This window comes from Rhinatrema bivittatum, chromosome 1, assembly GCF_901001135.1.
Source record: "Rhinatrema bivittatum chromosome 1, aRhiBiv1.1, whole genome shotgun sequence".
NCBI lineage: Eukaryota > Metazoa > Chordata > Amphibia > Gymnophiona > Rhinatrematidae > Rhinatrema > Rhinatrema bivittatum.
The window spans coordinates 838,947,213-838,970,061 of NC_042615.1; the positions used below are offsets into that span (position 1 = coordinate 838,947,213).

General features: G+C 49.2%; 1 protein-coding gene across 9 annotated transcripts in view; it reads right to left on the reverse strand.

The window, feature by feature from the left end:
- The window catches only part of LOC115079733 (NACHT, LRR and PYD domains-containing protein 3-like), a 123,132-nt gene that overhangs the window by 21,911 nt on the left and 78,372 nt on the right, over positions 1 to 22,849 (reverse strand). For 8 of the 9 annotated variants that reach the window (XM_029583533.1, XM_029583595.1, XM_029583586.1 and 5 more), the window contains 2 exons: positions 21,718 to 21,804; positions 4,909 to 5,076 (listed from right to left, as the gene is read on the reverse strand). In XM_029583533.1, the coding sequence (XP_029439393.1) occupies positions 4,909 to 5,076; positions 21,718 to 21,804 (255 nt within the window). The remainder of the gene's footprint in view (positions 1 to 4,908; positions 5,077 to 21,717; positions 21,805 to 22,849) is intronic. The other variant, XM_029583543.1, reaches the window with a different exon arrangement.

The window sequence follows — 22,849 nt, forward strand, 5'->3', positions numbered from 1 at the left end:
AACTTGCTGGTGTGGCAGATACTACCCTTAACCAATAAGCCTTCTCATGGGGGTAACTTGCTGGTGTGGCAGATACTACCCTTAACCAATAAGCCTTCTCAAGGGGGTAACTTGCTGGTGTGGTGGATACTATCCTTAACCAATAAGCCTTCTCATGGGGGTAACTTGCTGGTGCGGCGGATACTCCCCTTAACCAATAAGCCTTCTCATGGGGGTAACTTGTTGGTGTGGCGGATACTACCCTTAACCAAGAAGCCATCTCATGGGGGTAACTTGCTGGTGTGGCGGATACTACCCTTAACCAATAAGCCTTCTCAAGGGGGTAACTTGCTGGTGTGGCGGATACTACCCTTAACCAATAAGCCTTCTCATGGGGGTAACTTGCTGATGTGACTGATACTACCCTTAACCAATAAGCCTTCTCACGGGGGTAACTTGCTGGTGTGGCGGATACTGCCCTTAACCAATAAGCCTTCTCATGGGGGTAACTTGCTGATGTGACTGATACTACCCTTAACCAATAAGCCTTCTCATGGGGGTAACTTGCTGGTGTGGCGGTTACTACCCTTAACCAATAAACCTTCTCATGGGGTAACTTGCTGGTGTGGCAGAGATACTACCCTTAACCAATAAGCCTTCTCATGGGGGTAACTTGCTGGTGTGGCAGATACTATCCTTAACCAATAAGCCTTCTCATGGGGGTAACTTGCTGGTGTGGCGGATACTCCCCTTAACCAAGAAGCCTTCTCATGGGGGTAACTTGCTGGTGTGGCGGATACTACCCTTAACCAATAAGCCTTCTCATGGGGGTAACTTGCTGGTGTGGCGGATACTCCCCTTAACCAATAAGCCTTCTCATGGGGGTAACTTGCTGGTGTGGCGGATACTCCCCTTAACCAATAAGCCTTCTCATGGGGGTAACTTGCTGGTGTGGCGGATACTCCCCTTAACCAAGAAGCCTTCTCATGGGGGTAACTTGCTGGTGTGGCGGATACTACCCTTAACCAATAAGCCTTCTCATGGGGGTAACTTGCTGGTGTGGCGGATACTACCCTTAACCAATAAGCCTTCTCATGGGGGTAACTTGCTGGTGTGGCGGATACTATCCTTAACCAATAAGCCTTCGCATGGGGGTAACTTGCTGGTGTGGCGGATACTACCCTTAACCAAGAAGCCATCTCATGGGGGTAACTTGCTGGCGTGGCGGATACTACCCTTAACCAATAAGCCTTCTCATGGGGGTAACTTGCTGGTGTGGTGGATACTACCCTTAACCAATAAGCCTTCTCATGGGGGTAACTTGCTGGTGTGGTGGATACTACCCTTAACTAATAAGCCTTCCTTCTCATGGGGGTAACTTGCTGGTGTGGCGGATACTACCCTTAACCAAGAAGCCATCTCATGGGGGTAACTTGCTGGTGCGGCGGATACTACCCTTAACCAATAAGCCTTCTCATGGGGGTATCTTGCTGGTGTGGTGGATACTACCCTTAAACAAGAAGCCTTCTCATGGGGGTAACTTGCTGGTGTGGTGGATACTACCCTTAACCAAGAAGCCTTCTCATGGGGGTAACTTGCTGGTGTGGCGGATACTACCCTTAAACAAGAAGCCTTCTCATGGGGGTAACTTGCTGGTGTGGCGGATACTACCCTTAAACAAGAAGCCTTCTCATGGGGGTAACTTGCTGGTGTGGCAGATACTACCCTTAACCAAGAAGCCTTCTCATGGGGGTAACTTGCTGGTGCGGCGGATACTACCCTTAACCAATAAGCCTTCTCATGGGGGTATCTTGCTGGTGTGGTGGATACTACCCTTAAACAAGAAGCCTTCTCATGGGGGTAACTTGCTGGTGTGGTGGATACTACCCTTAACCAAGAAGCCTTCTCATGGGGGTAACTTGCTGGTGTGGCGGATACTACCCTTAAACAAGAAGCCTTCTCATGGGGGTAACTTGCTGGTGTGGCGGATACTACCCTTAAACAAGAAGCCTTCTCATGGGGGTAACTTGCTGGTGTGGCGGATACTAACCTTAACCAATAAGCCTTCTCATGGGGGTAACTTGCTGGTGTGGCGGATACTACCCTTAACCAATAAGCCTTCTCATGGGGGTAACTTGCTGGTGTGGCGGATACTACCCTTAACCAATAAGCCTTCTCATGGGGGTAACTTGCTGGTGTGGCGGATACTACCCTTAACCAATAAGCCTTCTCATGGGGGTATCTTGCTGGTGTGGCGGATACTACCCTTAACCAATAAGCCTTCTCATGGGGGTAACTTGCTGGTGTGGTGGATACTACCCTTAACCAATAAGCCTTCTCATGGGGGTAACTTGCTGGTGTGGCGGATACTACCCTTAACCAATAAGCCTTCTCATGGGGGTAACTTGCTGGTGTGGCGGATACTACCCTTAACCAATAAGCCTTCTCATGGGGGTAACTTGCTGGTGCGGCAGATACTACCCTTAACCAATAAGCCTTCTCATGGGGGTAACTTGCTGGTGTGGCGGATACTACCCTTAACCAATAAGCCTTCTCATGGGGGTAACTTGCTGGTGTGGCGGATACTACCCTTAACCAAGAAGCCATCTCATGGGGGTAACTTGCTGGTGCGGCGGATACTACCCTTAACCAATAAGCCTTCTCATGGGGGTAACTTGCTGGTGTGGTGGATACTACCCTTAACCAAGAAGCCTTCTCATGGGGGTAACTTGCTGGTGTGGCGGATACTACCCTTAACCAAGAAGCCTTCTCATGGGGGTAACTTGCTGGTGTGGTGGATACTACCCTTAACCAAGAAGCCTTCTCATGGGGGTAACTTGCTGGTGTGGCGGATACTACCCTTAAACAAGAAGCCTTCTCATGGGGGTAACTTGCTGGTGTGGTGGATACTACCCTTAACCAAGAAGCCTTCTCATGGGGGTAACTTGCTGGTGTGGCGGATACTACCCTTAACCAATAAGTCTTCTCATGGGGGTAACTTGCTGGTGTGGCGGATACTACCCTTAACCAATAAGCCTTCTCATGGGGGTAACTTGCTGGTGTGGCGGATACTACCCTTAACCAATAAGCCTTCTCATGGGGGTAACTTGCTGGTGTGGCGGATACTACCCTTAACCAAGAAGCCTTCTCATGGGGGTAACTTGCTGGTGTGGTGGATACTACCCTTAACCAAGAAGCCTTCTCATGGGGGTAACTTGCTGGTGTGGCGGATACTACCCTTAACCAAGAAGCCTTCTCATGGGGGTAACTTGCTGGTGTGGCGGATACTACCCTTAAACAAGAAGCCTTCTCATGGGGGTAACTTGCTGGTGTGGTGGATACTACCCTTAACCAAGAAGCCTTCTCATGGGGGTAACTTGCTGGTGTGGCGGATACTACTCTTAACCAAGAAGCCTTCTCATGGGGGTAACTTGCCGGTGCGGCGGATACTACTCTTAACCAAGAAGCCTTCATACTGTTGATGCAACTCATTATTGCTCTCTGCTCCAAGGACAGGGGGAGAGGGGGAATTGGATTTGAACAGCAACCAATGAGGGCCCCTGAGATTTATGATTTGGGGAAACAAGTATGAGGATAACTCTCTGATGCAGCAGTTACTACCTTTAACTAATAATACTGATACTTTGATGCAACTCCAACATTGCTCTCTGCTTCCATGGCAAGGCATAATGGGGAATTGGATTCAACAGCAATCAACGAGGGTCTTGACTTTTAAAGTCTGGGACACTGACAAGCATTGGGGTAACCTACACATTACAGCAGATTCTACCTTAGGTTTGAGATTGACCACCCAGCCTAGGGATTGCAGGAGCTGAAATACTTTCTGAACTGCCTCCTGGGCAAGCGCTTTTGACTTCGCATGGATCAGCCAATCGTCCAAGTAAGGATGCACCAGTAACCACTCTCTGCAGAGATGGGCTGCCACCACCACCATCACCTTAGTGAATGTCTTGGGTGCTGTAGCCAGACAGAAGGATAGAGCCCGAAACAGAAAATGCTGATGCAGAACTGAAAACCAAAGATACCTCTGGTGGTCTGACCGAATGCCTAAGAACATAAGAAATTGCCATACTGGGTTAGACCAAGGGTCCATCAAGCCCAGCATCCTGTTTCCAACACTGGCCCATCCAGGCCATAAGAACCTGGCAAGTACCCAAAAACTAAGTCTATTCCATGTAACCATTGCTAATGGCAGTGGCTATTCTCTAAGTGAACTTAATAGCAGGTAATGGACTTCTCCTCCAAGAACTTATCCAATCCTTTTTTAAACACAGCTATACTAACTGCACTAACCACATCCTCTGGCAACAAATTCCAGAGTTGAATTGTGCGTTGAGTAAAAAAGAACTTTCTCCGATTAGTTTTAAATGTGCCCCATGCTAACTTCATGGAGTGCCCACCAGTCTTTCTACTATCCGAAAGAGTAAATAACCGATTCACATCTACCCGTTCTAGACCTCTCATGATTTTAAACACCTCTATCATATCCCCCCTCAGCCGTCTCTTCTCCAAGCTGAAAAGTCCTAACCTCTTTAGTCTTTCCTCATAGGGAAGTTGTTCCATTCCCCTTATCATTTTGGTAGCCCTTCTCTGTACCTTCTCCATCACAATTATATCTTTTTTGAGATGTACACAGTATTCAAGGTGCGGTCTCACCATGGAGCGATACAGAGGCATTATGACATTTTCCGTTTTATTCACCATTCCCTTTCTAATAATTCCCAACATTCTGTTTGCTTTTTTGACTGCCGCAGCACAATGTTGGGTAATTTTAGATGCAATAAACATTAGCTTAATGTGCAAAGAAGAGTTTTCTCCATGGTCCACTCAGAAAGGGACAGAGAGAAAAGAGACAGCTCTTACACCAAATATTCCATGTCTGACTTTGGAGAGGCAATAATCACTCACTGGATTTCCTTCAGGCTGCCACAGCCTAGGAGGATGCTGTTAAAACTCAAGACAGAAGTGCTGGTGAAGGAGTTTTCTGGCAGAGCCAAATACTTGAGACACTGACTAGAGCAAATGGCATCAGCAATCACTGGAGCACAGGCATCTGTAAGACTGTTACTGGCCAACCTGGAGAGAAGAGGAAGACAAGAGTTCCAAGTATCACACATAAAGCTGCACATTACTGTATGTACGAGTCATGGAGCTGAGACTGAGGAGTGAGAGAGGTAGGAAGAGCGCATCACTGGCACTGCACGTAAAGCTGCACATTACTGTATCTCTGTGTGACAGAGCTGAGACTGAGGAGTGAGAGGTAGGAAAGAGCGCGTCACTGGCACTGGTCATAAAGCTGCTGTGTCACGGAGCTGAGACTGAGGAGTGAGAGAGGTAGGAAGAGTGCATCACTGGCACTGCACGTAAAGCTGCACATTACTGTATCTCTGTGTCACGGAGCTGAGACTGAGGAGTGAGAGGTAGGAAAGAGCGCGTCACTGGCACTGCATGTAAAGCTGCACATTACTGTATCTCTGTGTCATGGAGCTGAGACTGAGGAGTGAGAGAGGTAGGAAAGAGCGCGTCACTGGCACTGCACGTAAAGCTGCACATTACTGTATCTCTGTGTCACGGAGCTGAGACTGAGGAGTGAGAGAGATAGGAAAGAGCACGTCATTGGCACTGCACGTAAAGCTGTTGTGTCACGGAGCTGAGACTGAGGAGTGAGAGAGGTAGGAAGAGCGCATCACTGGCACTGCACATAGAGCTGCACATTACTGTATCTCTGTGTCACGGAGCTGAGATTGAGGAGTGAGAGGCAGGAAAGAGCACGTCACTGGCACTGCACGTAAAGCTGCACATTACTGTATCTCTGTGTCACGGAGCTGAGACTGAGGAGTGAGAGAGGTAGGAAAGAGCGCGTCACTGGCACTGCACGTAAAGCTGCACATTACTGTATCTCTGTGTCACGGAGCTGAGACTGAGGAGTGAGAGGCAGGAAAGAGCGCGTCACTGGCACTGCACGTAAAGCTGCACATGACTGTATCTCTGTGTCATGGAGCTGAGACTGAGGAGTGAGAGAGGTAGGAAAGAGCGCGTCACTGGCACTGCATGTAAAGCTGTTGTGTCACGGAGCTGAGACTGAGGAGTGAGAGAGGTAGGAAGAGCGCATCACTGGCACTGCACATAGAGCTGCACATTACTGTATCTCTGTGTCACGGAGCTGAGATTGAGGAGTGAGAGGCAGGAAAGAGCACGTCACTGGCACTGCACGTAAAGCTGCACATTACTGTATCTCTGTGTCACGGAGCTGAGACTGAGGAGTGAGAGAGGTAGGAAAGAGCGCGTCACTGGCACTGCACGTAAAGCTGCACATTACTGTATCTCTGTGTCACGGAGCTGAGACTGAGGAGTGAGAGGCAGGAAAGAGCGCGTCACTGGCACTGCACGTAAAGCTGCACATGACTGTATCTCTGTGTCATGGAGCTGAGACTGAGGAGTGAGAGAGGTAGGAAAGAGCGCGTCACTGGCACTGCATGTAAAGCTGTTGTGTCACGGAGCTGAGACTGAGGAGTGAGAGAGGTAGGAAAGAGCGCATCACTGGCACTCGTAAATCTGCACATAACTGTATCTCTGTGTCACGGAGCTGAGACTGAGGAGTAAGAGGTAGGAAAGAGCGCGTCACTGGCACTGGTCATAAAGCTGCTGTGTCATGGAGCTGAGACAGAGAGGTAGGAAAGAGCGCGTCACTGGCACTGCACGTAAACCTGCACATTACTGTATCTACGTGTCTTGGAGCTGAGACTGAGGGATGAGAGAGGTAGGAAAAGCGTGTCACTAGCACTGCATGTAAAGCTGCACATTACTGTATCTGTGTGACGGAGCTGAGACTGAGGAGTGAGAGAGGTAGGAAAGAGCGCGTCACTGGCACTGCATGTAAAGCTGCACATTACTGTATCTACGTGTCTTGGAGCTGAGATTGAGGAGTGAGACAGGTAGGAAAAGCGTGTCACTGGCACTGCACATTACTGTATCTACGTGTCTTGGAGCTGAGATTGAGGAGTGAGAGGTAGGAAAGAGCACGTCACTGGCACTGCACGTAAAGCTGCCCATTACTGTATCTCTGTGTCATGGAGCTGAGACTGAGGAGTGAGAGGTAGGAAAGAGTGCGTCACTGGCACTGCATGTAAAGCTGCACATTACTGTATCTCTGTGTCACGGAGCTGAGACTGAGGAGTGAGAGGTAGGAAAGAGCACGTCACTGGCACTGCACGTAAAGCTGCCCATTACTGTATCTCTGTGTCACGGAGCTGAGACTGAGGAATGAGAGGTAGGAAAGAGCGCGTCACTGGCACTGCACGTAAAGCTGCCCATTACTGTATCTCTGTGTCACGGAGCTGAGACTGAGGAATGAGAGGTAGGAAAGAGCACGTCACTGGCACTGCACATAAAGCTGCACATTACTGTATCTCTGTGTCATGGAGCTGAGACTGAGGAGTGAGAGAGGTAGGAAAGAGCGCGTCACTGGCACTGCACGTAAAGCTGTTGTGTCACGGAGCTGAGACTGAGGAGTGAGAGAGGTAGGAAAGAGCGCATCACTGGCACTCGTAAATCTGCACATAACTGTATCTCTGTGTCACGGAGCTGAGACTGAGGAGTAAGAGGTAGGAAAGAGCGCGTCACTGGCACTGGTCATAAAACTGCTGTGTCACGGAGCTGAGACAGAGAGGTAGGAAAGAGCGCGTCACTGGCACTGCATGTAAAGCTGCCCATTACTGTATCTCTGTGTCACGGAGCTGAGACTGAGGAATGAGAGGTAGGAAAGAGCACGTCACTGGCACTGCACATAAAGCTGCACATTACTGTATCTCTGTGTCATGGAGCTGAGACTGAGGAGTGAGAGAGGTAGGAAAGAGCACATCACTGGCACTGCACGTAAAGCTGCCCATTACTGTATCTCTGTGTCATGGAGCTGAGACTGTGGTACAGGTAGAGGGATCTCTAAAGGAAACAGTAAAGGAGAAAGTAAGAACAAAAGAAAAGTAAGGCTGCTTTATGAAATGGTGGAAGCTGAGAGTTGTAGTCCGGGCAGACTTGAAGCTGATGGCTGGGAGAGATAAGATTAATTGATGAATCCAAGTGACGCCAATTGAGAGTTTATGGAGGGAGAGAGAGGATATTGAAAAGTCTCTCTTGGAAGAAGCTGCCAGCGAGGCTTAGGCCTGCCTGGACCGGAGCCCCGTTTCCTGTCTCAGATTTTTCAAGATTCTGCAGCAATTATCTGGCAAATTTGATTATATTTGCAATTTAAATATATTTTTTAAATTTTATTATTTTTTTCAGACATTTCTGTGTGCAATTAGTTTATGTGGCTCCTCTTTGTTGGAAGGGGATCTTAGGGACTGGTGCTGAAGTGGGAGGAGAAGGGGGTGGGGAGAGGGACTCTCAAGCAGGAGGGCTAGAAGGAGAAGAGACACAGAGGGAGGAGATGGAAAGGAATGAGAGGAGGAGAGGGAAGAGGAATCCACTCACACCACTCCCCCAGACATCGACGCGCTCATTCATACCCCACACCCCCTCCAGTCCTCTCAGTCACTCCCCCCCCCCACAGACCCCTCCAATCTCCTCATTCACAGAGCACAGCCCCTCCATTCCTCTCAGTCACTCCCCCCCCCCCCACAGACCCCTCCAATCTCCTCATTCACAGAGCACAGCCCCTCCATTCCCTCACTGCACCCCACAGCCCTTCCAAACAACCCCCTCACCACCTTCCTGCATCCCCTCTGATACACTCACTCCCTATCCCCCACACCTCACTCACAGCTCGATACTGTAAGGCCGCGGTAGAAGCAGTGCGGCAGTGTCAGGCACACCCTTCCTCCCCGCACGCACAGTTCTCTTGACCTAGCGCCTGATTCTCTCTTCTAATCGCATGCAAATGCAAGCCGCGGCTGTGAAGCGTTAGGGAAGGGTTATGCCCGCGTAACCCATTTTACTGTATAAGCGCTTAATACAGCGCCTATACAGTAACCAGGGTGCGCTGGTGCCTGTCATTTCAAATGTCATTTCAAATGACATTTGAAATGTCATTTGGAATGACAGGCACCGGGAGGAGGGAGGCAGCGAAGCGACTTACTTCCTGCCTTTGGTTTTTTTGCTTTGCCGCTGTGTCTCACCGCAGCGGCAGCGGAATCGGGATCGGGGGGGTGGTGTTCGATCGGGCGGGCGGGTAGGTGAAAAAAAAAACAAACTTTTCTGAGCCATCAGTAGCCATCAGTAGCTCCCCCGACGAAGACAAAAAGATGGCCGCCTGCACGGGGAAAGCGTGCAATTGGCCGCTGAGGACGTGTCTTCAGCGGCCAATTGCACGCTATCCTCCTGCATCCTTCTCTGAGCCCCTAACTCTCAATCCCTCATCCTGCACCTCCTCTGATACTCACCCCCTGCACCCCTCTCATCCTCACTCACTCACCCTGCATCCCCTCTCATCCTCACTCACTCACCCTGCATCCCCTCTCATCCTCACTCACTATCCTCCTGCATCCTTCTCTGAGCCCCTAACTCTCAATCCCTCATCCTGCACCTCCTCTGATACTCACCCCCTGCACCCCTCTCATCCTCACTCACTCACCCTGCATCCCCTCTCATCCTCACTCACTAACCCCCTGCACCCCTCTCTCATCCTCACTCACTCACCCTGCATCCCCTCTCATCCTCACTCACTATCCTCCTGCATCCTTCTCTGAGCCCCTAACTCTCAATCCCTCATCCTGCACCTCCTCTGATACTCACCCCCTGCACCCCTCTCATCCTCACTCACTCACCCTGCATCCCCTCTCATCCTCACTCACTCACCCTGCATCCCCTCTCATCCTCACTCACTATCCTCCTGCAACCTTCTCTGAGCCCCTAACTCTCAATCCCTCATCCTGCACCTCCTCTGATACTCACCCCCTGCACCCCTCTCATCCTCACTCACTCACCCTGCATCCCCTCTCATCCTCACTCACTAACCCCCTGCACCCCTCTCTCATCCTCACTCACTCACCCTGCATCCCCTCTCATCCTCACTCACTATCCTCCTGCATCCTTCTCTGAGCCCCTAACTCTCAATCCCTCATCCTGCACCTCCTCTGATACTCACCCCCTGCACCCCTCTCATCCTCACTCACTCACCCTGCATCCCCTCTCATCCTCACTCACTCATCCTGCACCCCCTCTCATCCTCACTCACTCACCCTGCATCCCCTCTCATCCTCACTCACTATCCTCCTGCACCCCTCTCATCCTCACTCACTCACCCTGCATCCCCTCTCATCCTCACTCACTATCCTCCTGCACCCCTCTCATCCTCACTCACTCACCCTGCATCCCCTCTCGTCCTCACTCACTAACCCCCTGCATCCCCTCTTGTCCTCACTCACTAACCCCCTGCACCCCTCTCATCCTCACTCACTAACCCTGCATCCCCTCTCATCCTCACTCACTCACCCTGCATCCCCTCTCATCCTCACTCACTATCCTCCTGCATCCTGCCTGTTTGTTTGGAAGAGGCAGATCGCTTCTGTATATATTTGCAATTTAAATATATTTTTTAAATTTTATTATTTTTTTCAGACATTTCTGTGTGCAATTAGTTTATGTGGCTCCTCTTTGTTGGAAGGGGATCTTAGCGACTGGTGGCTGAAGGAAGCTATAAGTTCCGCGTATTTACTGCGTGGTAAAATGGTATCAGTTGAACTTCTTGCCCATTCTACCCACTCACAAGCTGCTTCCTGGTTGGAATGTCATCAAGGTTCGCCTCAGGAAATTTGCAGGGCGGCTACTTGGAAGTCGTTACACACTTTTGCGAGGCATTACAGACTGGATGTGTGAGATCTGGAGTCTGGAGGATTTGGAGAAGGAGTGCTCCGAGCAGGCCTCTCCGGCTCCCACCCTAGGTAAGTTAGGTCTGGGACATCCCAGGAGTCTGGACTGATCCGGATATGTACAGGGAAAGGAAAATTGGTTCTTACCCGATAATTTTTCGTTCCTGTACCACGGTTCAGTCCAGAGCCCCGCCCATGGCTGTATACACTGAAGTAACGGAGAGTCCGCTCGTTCAACATTTCTTTTGGTAATTGCACTGCAATCTGTTGATCGCTTGTTCTCTTGGTTCAGCGAGTTCTGTTTCCAGTTGGGGGTTGGCTGAGCTTTCTTAGATATGAGAAAGTTATTTAGCTGTACATAGTTTGGTTTTTGATCCATTATGCTTTGATACTGAGTAAGAAGTCAGGCTAACCGGTCTGTAGTTTCCCGGATCGCCCCTGGAGCCCTTTTAAAATATTGGGGTTACATTTGCTATCCTCCAGTCTTCAGGTACAATGGATGATTTTAATGATAGGTTACAAATTTTTACTAATGGGTCTGAAATTTCATTTAGTTCCTTCAGAACTCTGGGGTGTATACCATCCGGTCCAGGTGATTTACTACTCTTCAGTTTGTCAATAAGATCTACCACATCTTCTAGGTTCACTGTGATTTGATTCAGTCCATCTGAATCATTACCCATGAAAACCTTCTCCATTACGGGTACCTCCCCAACATCCTCTTCAGTAAACACCGAAGCAAATAAATCATTTAATCTTTCCGCAATGGCCACTGCTATTACTAGCAATGGTAACATGGAATAGACTTAGTTTTTGGGTACTTGCCAGGTTCTTATGGCCTGGATTGGCCACTGTTGGAAACAGGATTCTGGGCTTGATGGACCCTTGGTCTGACCCAGTATGGCATGTTCTTATGTTCTTAAGACTGAAGGACTGTAGGTGGCACCTTGGTATATAGGGCAGGGTTGTTTTAAAACTTCTCTGTCTCCATATGCTGGGGGGGAGACAAAACCCAGGTGTCTGGACTGATCCGTGGTACTACAGGAACGAAAATGATCAGGTAAGAAACAATTTTCCTTTATTTACTCTTTCAGATAATAAAAGAACTAGGGGACACTTCATGAAGTTGGCAAGTAGCTCATTTAAAACTAATTGTAGAATTCTTTTTTGACTCTACGCATAATTAAGCTTTAGAATTCATTGCCAGAGGATGTGGTTACAATACTTAGTGTAACTGGATTTAAAAACGGTTTGGATATGTTCCTAGAGAAGAAATCCATAAACTACTATTAAGTAATAAGCAATAGTAGCTTGGGACCTACTTAGTGTTTGGGTATTTGCCAGATACTTGTGCCTTGAATTGGCCACAGGATATTGGGCTTGATGGACCCTTGATCTGACCCAGTATGGCATGTCTTATGTTCTTATTATTTCTTATTCACTACTTTCTCATTCACTCTGGCATTCTTAACACTAGTCTCTAGTAAGACTTTACTACTGTTATTGCATCTCTCTTCATTATTTACGTTACGTTCCATATTCTGCAGTCTGATCTCTTCAATGCCTCCTACAGGATGCCTGTTCCCCGCATCTGCCAGGTTCACATAAGAAAATGCCATACTGGGTCAGACCAAGGGTCCATCAAGCCCAGCATCCTGTTTCCAACAGTGGCCAATCCAGGCCATAAGAACCTGGCAAGTACCCAAACACTAAGTCTATTCCATGTAACCATTGCTAATGGCAGTGGCTATTCTCTAAGTGAACTTAATAGCAGGTAATGGACTTCTCCTCCAAGAACTTATCCAATCCTTTTTTAAACACAGCTGTTGCGGTTCTGGTCGCGAGCACCGCGGCCAGACCCTTACCTCCGGGCTCCTGGACCTGCTCCTGTTCTCTGAGGCCTAGTTCGCGGCCTGGATGGCGGCGTTCCCGCTGGGGCTGCGCCGCTGCGAGGTCCTCTGTAGACGGCCTGCGCTTAGGCGCGCGCGTGCGCCACTTGGGTGCTTTTCTAGGCAGTTTCCCGCCAGTGGTGACTCCGCCCAAATCCTGACATCAGACGCCGCGGCCTTGATAAGCCGGCCGCGGCCATCCAGTCTTTGCCTTGCAACGGGTTAGCCTCCCGGTTTCCTGTTGCGCTGTGCCCCGGAGTGACTCGCTTGGTTTCGTCGCTCCGTTCCTGCCTGCCTGCTTGCTACAGTACCTGCCTGGTTCCAGTACCCGAACCCACTTACAGTATTGCTACTGTCTTAGTCTGGTTCCAGTTACCTGTCCGGATCCACTACTCGCCTAAGTCCCAGCGGCCGGGCCCCTATGGGCTCCTCCTGGGGGGGGCTTCGGCTTCCAAGGGTGAAGCCACCTAAGTCCCAGCGGTTGGGCTCCTGGGGGAGTGCAAACTTCCAGGGTGAAGAGCATCTACGTCCTGCCCGAACATCTGCCTCCCAGCCTGCTTTGCTACAGAGACATTGTCCACCTTTCCAAGTCTGCAGCAGGTCAGCCCAAGGGTCCACTAAACTGAGACTCCCATAACAGATTGCAAGGCCATGGACTCGGCCGATGGACCTGCCTGGGTTGGCCCAGCAGCTGCAGTATTAAAAACAGTACCTCGAGGTCCTTACCGCTTCAGTAGGGGAGTTAGCGGCCCGATTGGATGCCAGGGCCGCTTCTGCCCCAGACCCAGCACCTGAGACCCAAGGCTCTTCAGTGACGCAGCTGCTGGCACCCTCCCTCTACGCTGGTGATTTAAGGACCTGCCGCAGCTTCCTGAACCAATGTTTTGTACGGTTCTCCTTGTTGCCTCGGCAGTTTCCCTCATATGCGGTGAAAGTGGCATATATCCTGTCCCTGCTTGATGGAAAAGCCTTAATTTGGGCTTCTCCCCTCTGGGAGAACAATGATTCTTCGTTAACGAACCTACAACAGTTCATCACGAACTTTCGCCGGGCCTTTGATGAGCCCGCCTGAGTAGCCACAGCTACGTCTGAGCTGCTGCAACTTCGCTAGGGGGTTCGCTCCCTGGCAGATTACGCAATGGACTTTAGGACGCTGGCCCAAGAGGTAGGTTAGCAAGATGGTAGTCTTAAGGCCATCTTCCTGGAAGGCCTCTCCGGACGCATAAAGGATGAAATTGCAGCCCGAGATCTGCCGGAGGACCTCAATGCCTTGATCGAGATGGCTGCCCGCATTGACCGCTGCCTACAGCAACGGGCCAAGGAGCAACGCTCCTCTCACTACAGTCCGCCTCGTGGGCCGAGACCTGTGTCCTCGCCCAAGATTCCTCGTCCAGACGCTTCCACCTGCGAACCTATGCAGCTGGGTCATGCCCCGCTTTCTGCTGAAGAAAAGCAACGTCACTGTTCATTGAACTTGTGCTTGTATTGTGGCCAGAAGGGCCACTTCCTGGCACGCTGCCAGGAGCGTGCGGAAAACACCAAAGCCTAGGAGGTCGGGAGGAGCTCCTCCTAGGCTGTGCTACAGCTCCTCAATGTACTGTCCCGATTACCTTGGAATATCCCGGGGGCTCCTTTGAGACAATGGTGTTCCGGGACTCTGGAGCTGGAGGTAATTTTATCCTGCAGGACTTAGTCTCCCAGCTGAGAATTCCGACACAGAGACGGGAGGTCCCGTTACGAATTACCTCTATCCAGGGGACGCTTCTTCCCGGACCTGTCCAGATGTCCACCGCACCCATTACGGTCCACACCGGGGCGATCCATTCAGAGGAGATAGCCTTCCTAGTCCTGGAGAAGGCTGTCCACCCCGTGGTGCTAGGGTTGCCGTGGTTACAGAAACACTCGCCTACGATCCAGTGGGATATGCTACAGATTGTCAAATGGAGTCCTTTTTGCCTAGCCAATTGTATGAAAGTGCCTAAGACTTCTGCACTTCCCTTGATGCACTCTGCCGTGGGTCCTCCTGCACCTTATGAGGACTTCAAGGATGTATTCTCCAAGACCAAGGCGGAGATCCTTCCGCAACATCATCCGTATGACTGTGCTATAAACTTGCTACCTGGTACCATGCCTCCTCGAGAAAGGGTCTATCCCTTATCTATACCTGAGACCCGGGCCATGTCTGAATATATTGCGGAGAATCTAGCCAAGGGCTTTATCTGCCCGTCCAAGTCACCTGCAGGGGCAGGGTTCTTTCTTGTCAGCAAGAAAGATGGCTCATTGAGGCCGTGCATAGACTATCGAGGCCTAAATTCTATTACCAAGCGAGACCGTTACCCGCTCCCGTTAATCCCGGAGCTCCTTGATCGGCTTCAAGGAGCAAAGATCTTCACAAAGTTGGACTTGCGAGGAGCATACAATTTAGTCAGGATCCGTCCTGGAGACGAGTGGAAGACCGCATTTAATACCCGCGTCGGGCATTATGAGTACCTCGTAATGCCTTTTGGCTTGTGTAATGCCCCAGCGGTGTTCCAGCACCTGATGAATGAGGTGTTGCGGGACCTTCTGAACACCTGTGTAATTGTTTACCTCGACGATGTGTTAATCTACTCCCAGGATCTGTCGTCACATCGTCAGCATGTCCGTCAAGTGCTCCAGATACTTAGGGAGCATGGTCTCTACGCAAAGCTGGAAAAGTGTAGCTTTGAGAAAATGTCCCTGCCGTTCCTAGGCTACATAGTCTCTGCAACTGGTTTCGAATGGATCCACAGAAAGTGGCGGCTATTAAGGACTGGCCCCGGCCGAGGGGTCTTAAAGCGTTGCAACGCTTCCTCGGCTTTTCCAATTTCTACCGTCACTTTATCCCCAATTATTCTCGTATTGTGGCCCCGTTAACTGCACTCACCCGAAAGGGGGCTAACACGGTGGATTGGCCTGCCTCTGCCTGTCAAGCTTTTGAAGCCCTCAAAGAGGCCTTCTTGTTAGACACCTGCCTTTGCCATCCAGATCCCAGCCGGCCCTTCGTGGTGGAAGTTGATGCCTCCAATGTGGCCGTGGGGGCAGTACTGAGTCAGTACTCTGATTCTGGACAGCTGTCGCCCTGTTCATTTTTCTCAAGGAAATTCTCCCCGGCGGAGAGCAACTACTGTGTTGGTGACAAGGAGTTACTAGCAATGAAACTTGCTCTAGAGGAATGGAGACAGTGGTTGGAAGGAGCCAACCACCCAGTTACGATTTACACCGATCACAAAAACCTAGCATTCTTGAAGCAAGCCCAATGCCTGAATCCAAGACAAGCCCAGTGGTCGCTGTTTTTTGACCGGTTTGACTTTACGTTACGCTATAGACCCGGGTCGAAGAAAGTTCGAGCTGATGCGCTCTCGCGCTCTTCTGAGGTGGAAGAGACTCCTGATACGCCTCAAAATATCCTGGATCCTGAAAAAGTAAGCCTTGCTTTAACCTCAGTATCCTCTCAAGAGAAGACCGTGGTTCCACGTCGCTCCCGAAGAGCAGTTCTCACCTGGGCCCATGACTCCCTCACTGGGGGCCATGCTGGTTGGAAAGGGACTTTGGACCTGTTAAACCGTTTTTACTGGTGGCCAACGGTGAGACAAGACGTCCAAGCCTTTGGGGGCTCATGCCCTACCTGTGCGGTTCAAAAACCGCTCATCGGGAAGACCAGGGGTTTGTTGCAACCATTACCCATCCCGGTGGAACCTTGGACCCACATCTCAACCGACTTCGTCGTGGACCTTCCTGCCTCAGGAGGTAATTTGGTCATTTGGGTAACCGTGGACCGATTTTCCAAGATGGCGCACTTTGTCCCTCTGCCTAATCTACCTTCTGCTCCTGACCTGGCTGGCCTGTTCGCCCAGCATATTTTTAGACTTCACGGTCTCCCGCAGGATATAGTCTCTGATCGAGGACCACAGTTTACAGCTCGTTATTGGAAAGCCCTATGTAAACGCTTCAAGGTGCAACTTAGTCTTTCATCAGCATTCCATCCTCAAAGTAATGGGCAAACAGAACAAACCAATCGAATCCTGAAGACCTTTCTTCGTGCCTTTGTGAATGAAAGACAAGATAATTGGGCCGAACTACTCCTGTGGGTGCTCGTATAATAATCACATGCATGCCGCCACTGGAAGTTCGCCGTTCCTCGTTGTTTATGGGAAGCAACTTCGTCCACCCTTACCTTCGCCTGAACCTAGTGCACTCCCGGCAGTGCAACTCTCAGCTCGTCGGCTTCGGTTCTTGTGGATCTCTACCTAGGAAAAGATCCGTAAAGCCGCTCTGGCCACTCAGAAGTGGGCAGATAGGCACCGTCAGCCAGCACCCATCTTCCTCCCAGGAGACAGTGTCTGGCTTAGCACCAGAAATCTACAGCTACGTATTCCATCTAGAAGACTAGCTCCGAAATTCTGTGTGCCTTTTCGAGTCGCCGAACGAGTGGGAACAGTCTCGTACCGTCTGTGCCTACCCTCCTCCATGCGCATACATGACTTGTTTCATGTGTCATTGCTGAAGCCTCTTGTGTTATACAGGTGCCACTCCCGGGCTCCTGAACCATTGGATCCATCAGTACCAGACAAGGTCACGTATCAAGTGGTTTTGGATGTCCGGTTTCATCAACGCCGATGGGAATACTTGCTTGCCTGGCAGGGCTGTGGATCCGAGGACAATTCTTGGGAACCGGCCCGTAACATCCTTGACAAGGACTTGCTACGGCAGTTCCATTTGCACCATCCAAGTAAACCCGGACTGGCTAAGAGGGGGCGTAAGAGGGGAGGTTCTGATGCGGTTCTGGCCGCGAGCGCAGCGGCCAGATCCTTACCTGCTCCCGTTCTCTGAGGCCTAGTTCGCGGCCTGGATGGCGGTGTCCCCGCTGGGGCTGCGCCGCTGCGAGGTCCTCTGTAGACGCCCTGCGCTTAGGCACGGGTGCTTTTCTAGGCCATTTCCTGCCAGCGGTGACTCCGCCCAAATCCTGACGTTAGATGCTGGGGCCTTGATAAGCCGGCCGCGGCCATCCAGTCTTTGCCTTGCAACGGGTTAGCCTCCCGATTTCCTGTTGCGCTGTGCCCCGGAGAGACTCGCTTGGCTTTGTCGCTCCATTCCTGCCTGCCTGCTTGCTACAGTACCTGCTTGGTTCCTGCCTGCCTGCTTGCTACAGTACCTGCCTGGTTCCTGCCTGCCTGCTTGCTACAGTACCTGCCTGGTTCCTGCCTGCTTGCTAGAGTACCTGCTTGGTTCCTGCCTGCTTGCTACAGTTCCTGCCTGGTTCCTGCCTGCTTGCTACAGTACCTGCCTGGTTCCTGCCTGCTTGCTAGAGTACCTGCTTGGTTCCTGCCTGCTTGCTACAGTTCCTGCCTGGTTCCTGCCTGCTTGCTACAGTACCTGCTTGGTTCCTGCCTGCTTGCTACAGTACCTGCCTGGTTCCTGCCTGCTTGCTAGCTACAGTACCTGCCTGGTTCCTGCCTGCTTGCTAGAGTACCTGCTTGGTTCCTGCCTGCTTGCTACAGTTCCTGCCTGGTTCTAGTACCTGTATCCTGCTACAGTTCCTGCCTGGTTCCAGTACCCGAATCTTGCTACAGTTCCTGCCTGGTTCCAGAACCCGAACCCACTTGCTACTGTCTTAGTCTGGTTCCAGTTAACTGTCCTGATCCACTACTCGCCTAAGTCCCAGCGGCCGGGCTCCTACGGGCTCCTCCTGGGGGGGGCTTCGGCTTCCATGGGTGAAGCCACCTAAGTCCCAGCGGTTGGGCTCCTACGGGTTCCTCCCGGGGGAGTGCCAACTTCCAGGGTGAAGAGCATCTACGTCCTGCCCGAAATTCTGCCTCCCGGCCTGCTTTGCTACAGAGACATTGTTCACCTTTCTAAGTCTCCAGCAGGTCGGCCCAAGGGTCCACTAAACAGAGACTCCCATAACAACAGCTATACTAACTGCACTAACCACATCCTCTGGCAACAAATTCCAGAGTTTAATTGTGCGTTGAGTGAAGAAGAACTTTCTCCAATTAGTTTTAAATGTGCCACATGCTAACTTCATGGAGTGCCCCCTAGTCTTTTCTATTATCCGAAAGAGTAAATAACCGATACACATCTACCCGTTCTAGACCTCTCATGATTTTAAACATCTCTATCATATCCCCCCTCATCTGTCTCTTCTCCAAGCTGAAAAGTCCTAACCTCTTTAGTCTTTCCCCATAGGGGAGCTGTTCCATTCCCTTTATCATTTTGGTAGCCCTTCTCTGTACCTTCTCCATCACAATTATATATTTTTTGAGATGCGGCGACCAGAATTGTACACAGTATTCAAGGTGTGGTATCACCATGGAGCGATATAGAGGCATTATGACATTTTCCATTTTATTAACCATTCCCTTCCTAATAATTCCTAACATTCTGTTTGCTTTTTTGACTGCTGCAGCACACTGAGCCGACAATTTCAATGTGTTATCCACTATGACGCCTAGATCTTTTTCCTGGGTGGTAGCTCCTAATATGGAACCTAACATCGTGTAACTAAAGCAAGGGTTATTTTTCCCTATCTGCAACACCTTGCACTTGTCCACATTAAATTTCATCTGCCATTTGGATGCCCAATCTTCCAGTCTTATAATGTATCACAGTCCTCCTATAATGTATCACAGTCTGCTTGTGATTTAACTGCTCTGAATAATTTTGTATCATCTGCAAATTTGATAACCTCACTCGTCGTATTCCTTTCCAGATCATTTATATATATATTGAAAAGCACCGGTCCAAGTACAGATCCCTGAGGCACTCCACTGTTTACCCTTTCCCACTGAGAAAATTGACCATTTAATCCTACTCTCTGTTTCCTGTCTTTTAACCAGTTTGTAATCCACGAAAGGACATCGCCTCCTATCCCATGACTTTTTAGAAGCCTCTCCTGAGGGACTTTGTCAAACGCCTTCTGAAAAACCAAATACACTACATCTACCGGTTCACCTTTATCCACATGTTTATTAACCCCTTCAAAAAAATGAAGCAGATTTGTTAGGCAAGACTTTCCTTGGGTAAATCCGTGTTAACTGTGTTCCATTAAATCATGTCTTTCTATATGCTCTACTATTTTGATCTTGAGAATAGTTTCCACTATTTTTCCCGGCACTGAAGTTAGGTTCACTGGTCTATAGTTACCCGGATCATTACATTGGCCAGTCTTCAGGTATAATGGGTGATTTTAATGATAGGTTACAAATTTTAACTAATAGATCAGAAATTTCATTTTTTAGTTCCTTCAGAACCCTAGGATGCATACCATCCGGTCCAGGTGATTTGCTACTCTTTAGTTTGTCAATCTGGCCTACTACATCTTCCAGGTTCACAGTGATTTCGTTCAGTTCGTCTGACTCATCACCCCTGAAAACCATCTTTGGAACTGGTATCTCCCCAGCATCCTCATTAGTAAACATGGAAGCAAAAAATTCATTTAGTCTTTCTGCAATGGCCTTATCTTCCCTAAGAGCCCCTTTAACCCCTCGGTCATCTAATGGTCCAACCGACTCCCTCACAGGTTTCTTGCTTTGGATATATTTTAAAAAGTTTTTATTATGAGTTTTTGCCTCTATGGCCAACTTCATTTCAAATTCTCTCTGTGCCTGTCTTATCAATGTTTTACACTTAGCTTGACAATGCTTATGTTTTATCCTATTTTCTTCAGATGGATCCTTCTTCCAATTTTTGAAGGATTTTTTTTGGCTAAAATTGCCTCTTTCACCTCACCTTTTAACCATGACGGTAATTGTTTGCCTTCCTTCCACCTTTCTTAATGCATGGAATACATATGGACTGCACCTCTAGGATTGTATTTTTAAACAATGTCCAAGCCTGTTGAACACTTTTAACCTTTGCAGCTGCACCTTTCAGTTTTTTTCTAACTATTTTCCTCATTTTATCAAAGTTTCCCTTTTGAAAGTTTAGTGTTAGAGCTGCAGATTTACTTATTGTCCCCCTTCCAGTTATTAGTTTAAATTTGATTATGTTATGATCACTGTTGCCAAGTGGCTCCACCACCGTTACCTTTCTCACCAAATCCTGCGTTCCACTAAGAATTAAATCTAAAATAGCTCCCTCTCTTGTTGGTTTCTGAACCAATTGCTCCATAAAGCAATCATTTATTACATCCAGGAACTTTATGTCTCTAGCAAGTCCTGATGTTACATTTACCCAGTCAATATTGGGGTAATTGAAATCTCCCATTATTATTGCACTGCGAAATTGGTTTGCTTCCCTGATTTCTCTTAGCATTTCATCATCTGTCTGACCATTTTTTCCAGGTGGACGGTAGTATACTCCTATCACTATACTCTTACCCAACACACATGGGATTTCTACCCATATAGATTCTACTGAGCATTTACTCTCTTGTATGATCTTTATCCTGTTGGACTCTATACCCTCCCGGACATAAAGTGCCACACCCCCACCAAGTTGATCCTCCCTATCATTGCGATATAATTTGTACCCTGATATAGCACTGTCCCATTGGTTATCCTCCTTCCACCAAGTTTCTGTGATGCCAATTATGTCAATCTCATCATTTGCTGCTATACACTCTAACTCTCCCATCTTAGACTTCTGGCATTGGCATACAGACATTTCAAAGTGTGGTTTTTGTTTGTATTAACAACCTGCTTTTCAGTTGTTAGGGATAATTCGGAAATCATTAGCTTCGGTGATTTTTTACATATAGGCACATGGACTATGTTTGCTTTTAATGGAACCTCTCTGTTGGGATGCCCTAACTCTCCTGTTTCATTAGTATCCTTCAAGGATACATTTCTCCGAATTTTTTAGCTCAGGTGAGATTTTAGTTACAGGACTACTTTTCTTATTATTGGAACCTCACTGTCGGGATGCCCTAATTCTAATGCATCATTAGTATCCTTTAAAGATACCTCTCTCTGAACCGTGCACTGCTGAGCGACTGTCGGCTTTCCCCTTTGTTCTAGTTTAAAAGCATTACTGTTATTGCACCTCTCTTCATTACTTACGTTACGTTCCATATTCTGCAGTCTGATCTCTTCAGTGCCTCGCAAAGGATGCCTGTTCCCGCATCTCCCAGGCTCGCACTTTGCAGCCTGAGCATGAAAACATAAACCACAAAGTGGTATATAAAATATCAAATTGGAGAAAGTACACAAGTTTTATATTCGCTAATGTCCTCAGGAAAAAACTCAAAGCACTCATCAAACCACAAAAATATATAAAAACATAGCCAGGGCAGATGCAGGACAAAACGATGCCACGGGCAAGGGTTGCTTTAAGCCCCCTGCTTCAATGTCAGACGGATTCGAGAGGATGGGGTGGTGAACTCCCCAAAACAGTCACCCTCCTTGCTTTGGTCTGCAGTTATGAAACTAAGAAAGGGTGGGATGCCTGGTCGCATGTTTACCGTGCACTGCCAGTCCCCGTCTCTCTATACCCAGCAGCAAAGGACTTTCACTGCATCTCCTACGCCAAATCCCAACTCAAAGCCAGCCCTCCTCTGCTCCTCTCGCACATTATGTCTGCCCTTCCCCCTCCTCTATTCCGTCTGCTCTTCCACCTTCTATCTTATAATGACCCAAACTATAAGGCAAGCACAACTGGGGGCAGATCGATCTCTCTGTCTGCAATAGGCAGCCTACTGTCGCCAGTGAGGACGGGCCAGGTCCGGGAGCCGGGCACTGCAGGTGAGTCGTGGGCCTGCCATGGATGGGACACACAACAACTGATCCATACGTGAACATAATGTGTGAATATAGAGTGTGTGGTATCCATGGGTGGATATAATGTGTCAGCGTAGAGTGTGGTGATCCATGAGTGGACATAATGTGTCAGCGTAGAGTGTGTGGTGATCCATGAGTGGACATAATGTGTGAGTATAGAGTGTGTGGTGATCCATGAGTGGACATAATGTGTCAGCGTAGAGTGTGGTGATCCATGAGTGGACATAATGTGTGAGCGTAGAGTGTGTGGTGATCCATGAGTGGACATAATGTGTGAATATAGAGTGTGTGGTATCCATGGATGGATATAATGTGTCAGCGTAGAGTGTGGTGATCCATGAGTGGACATAATGTGTGAGTTTAGAGTGTGTGGTGATCCATGAGTGGACATAATGTGTGAGTATAGAGTGTGTGG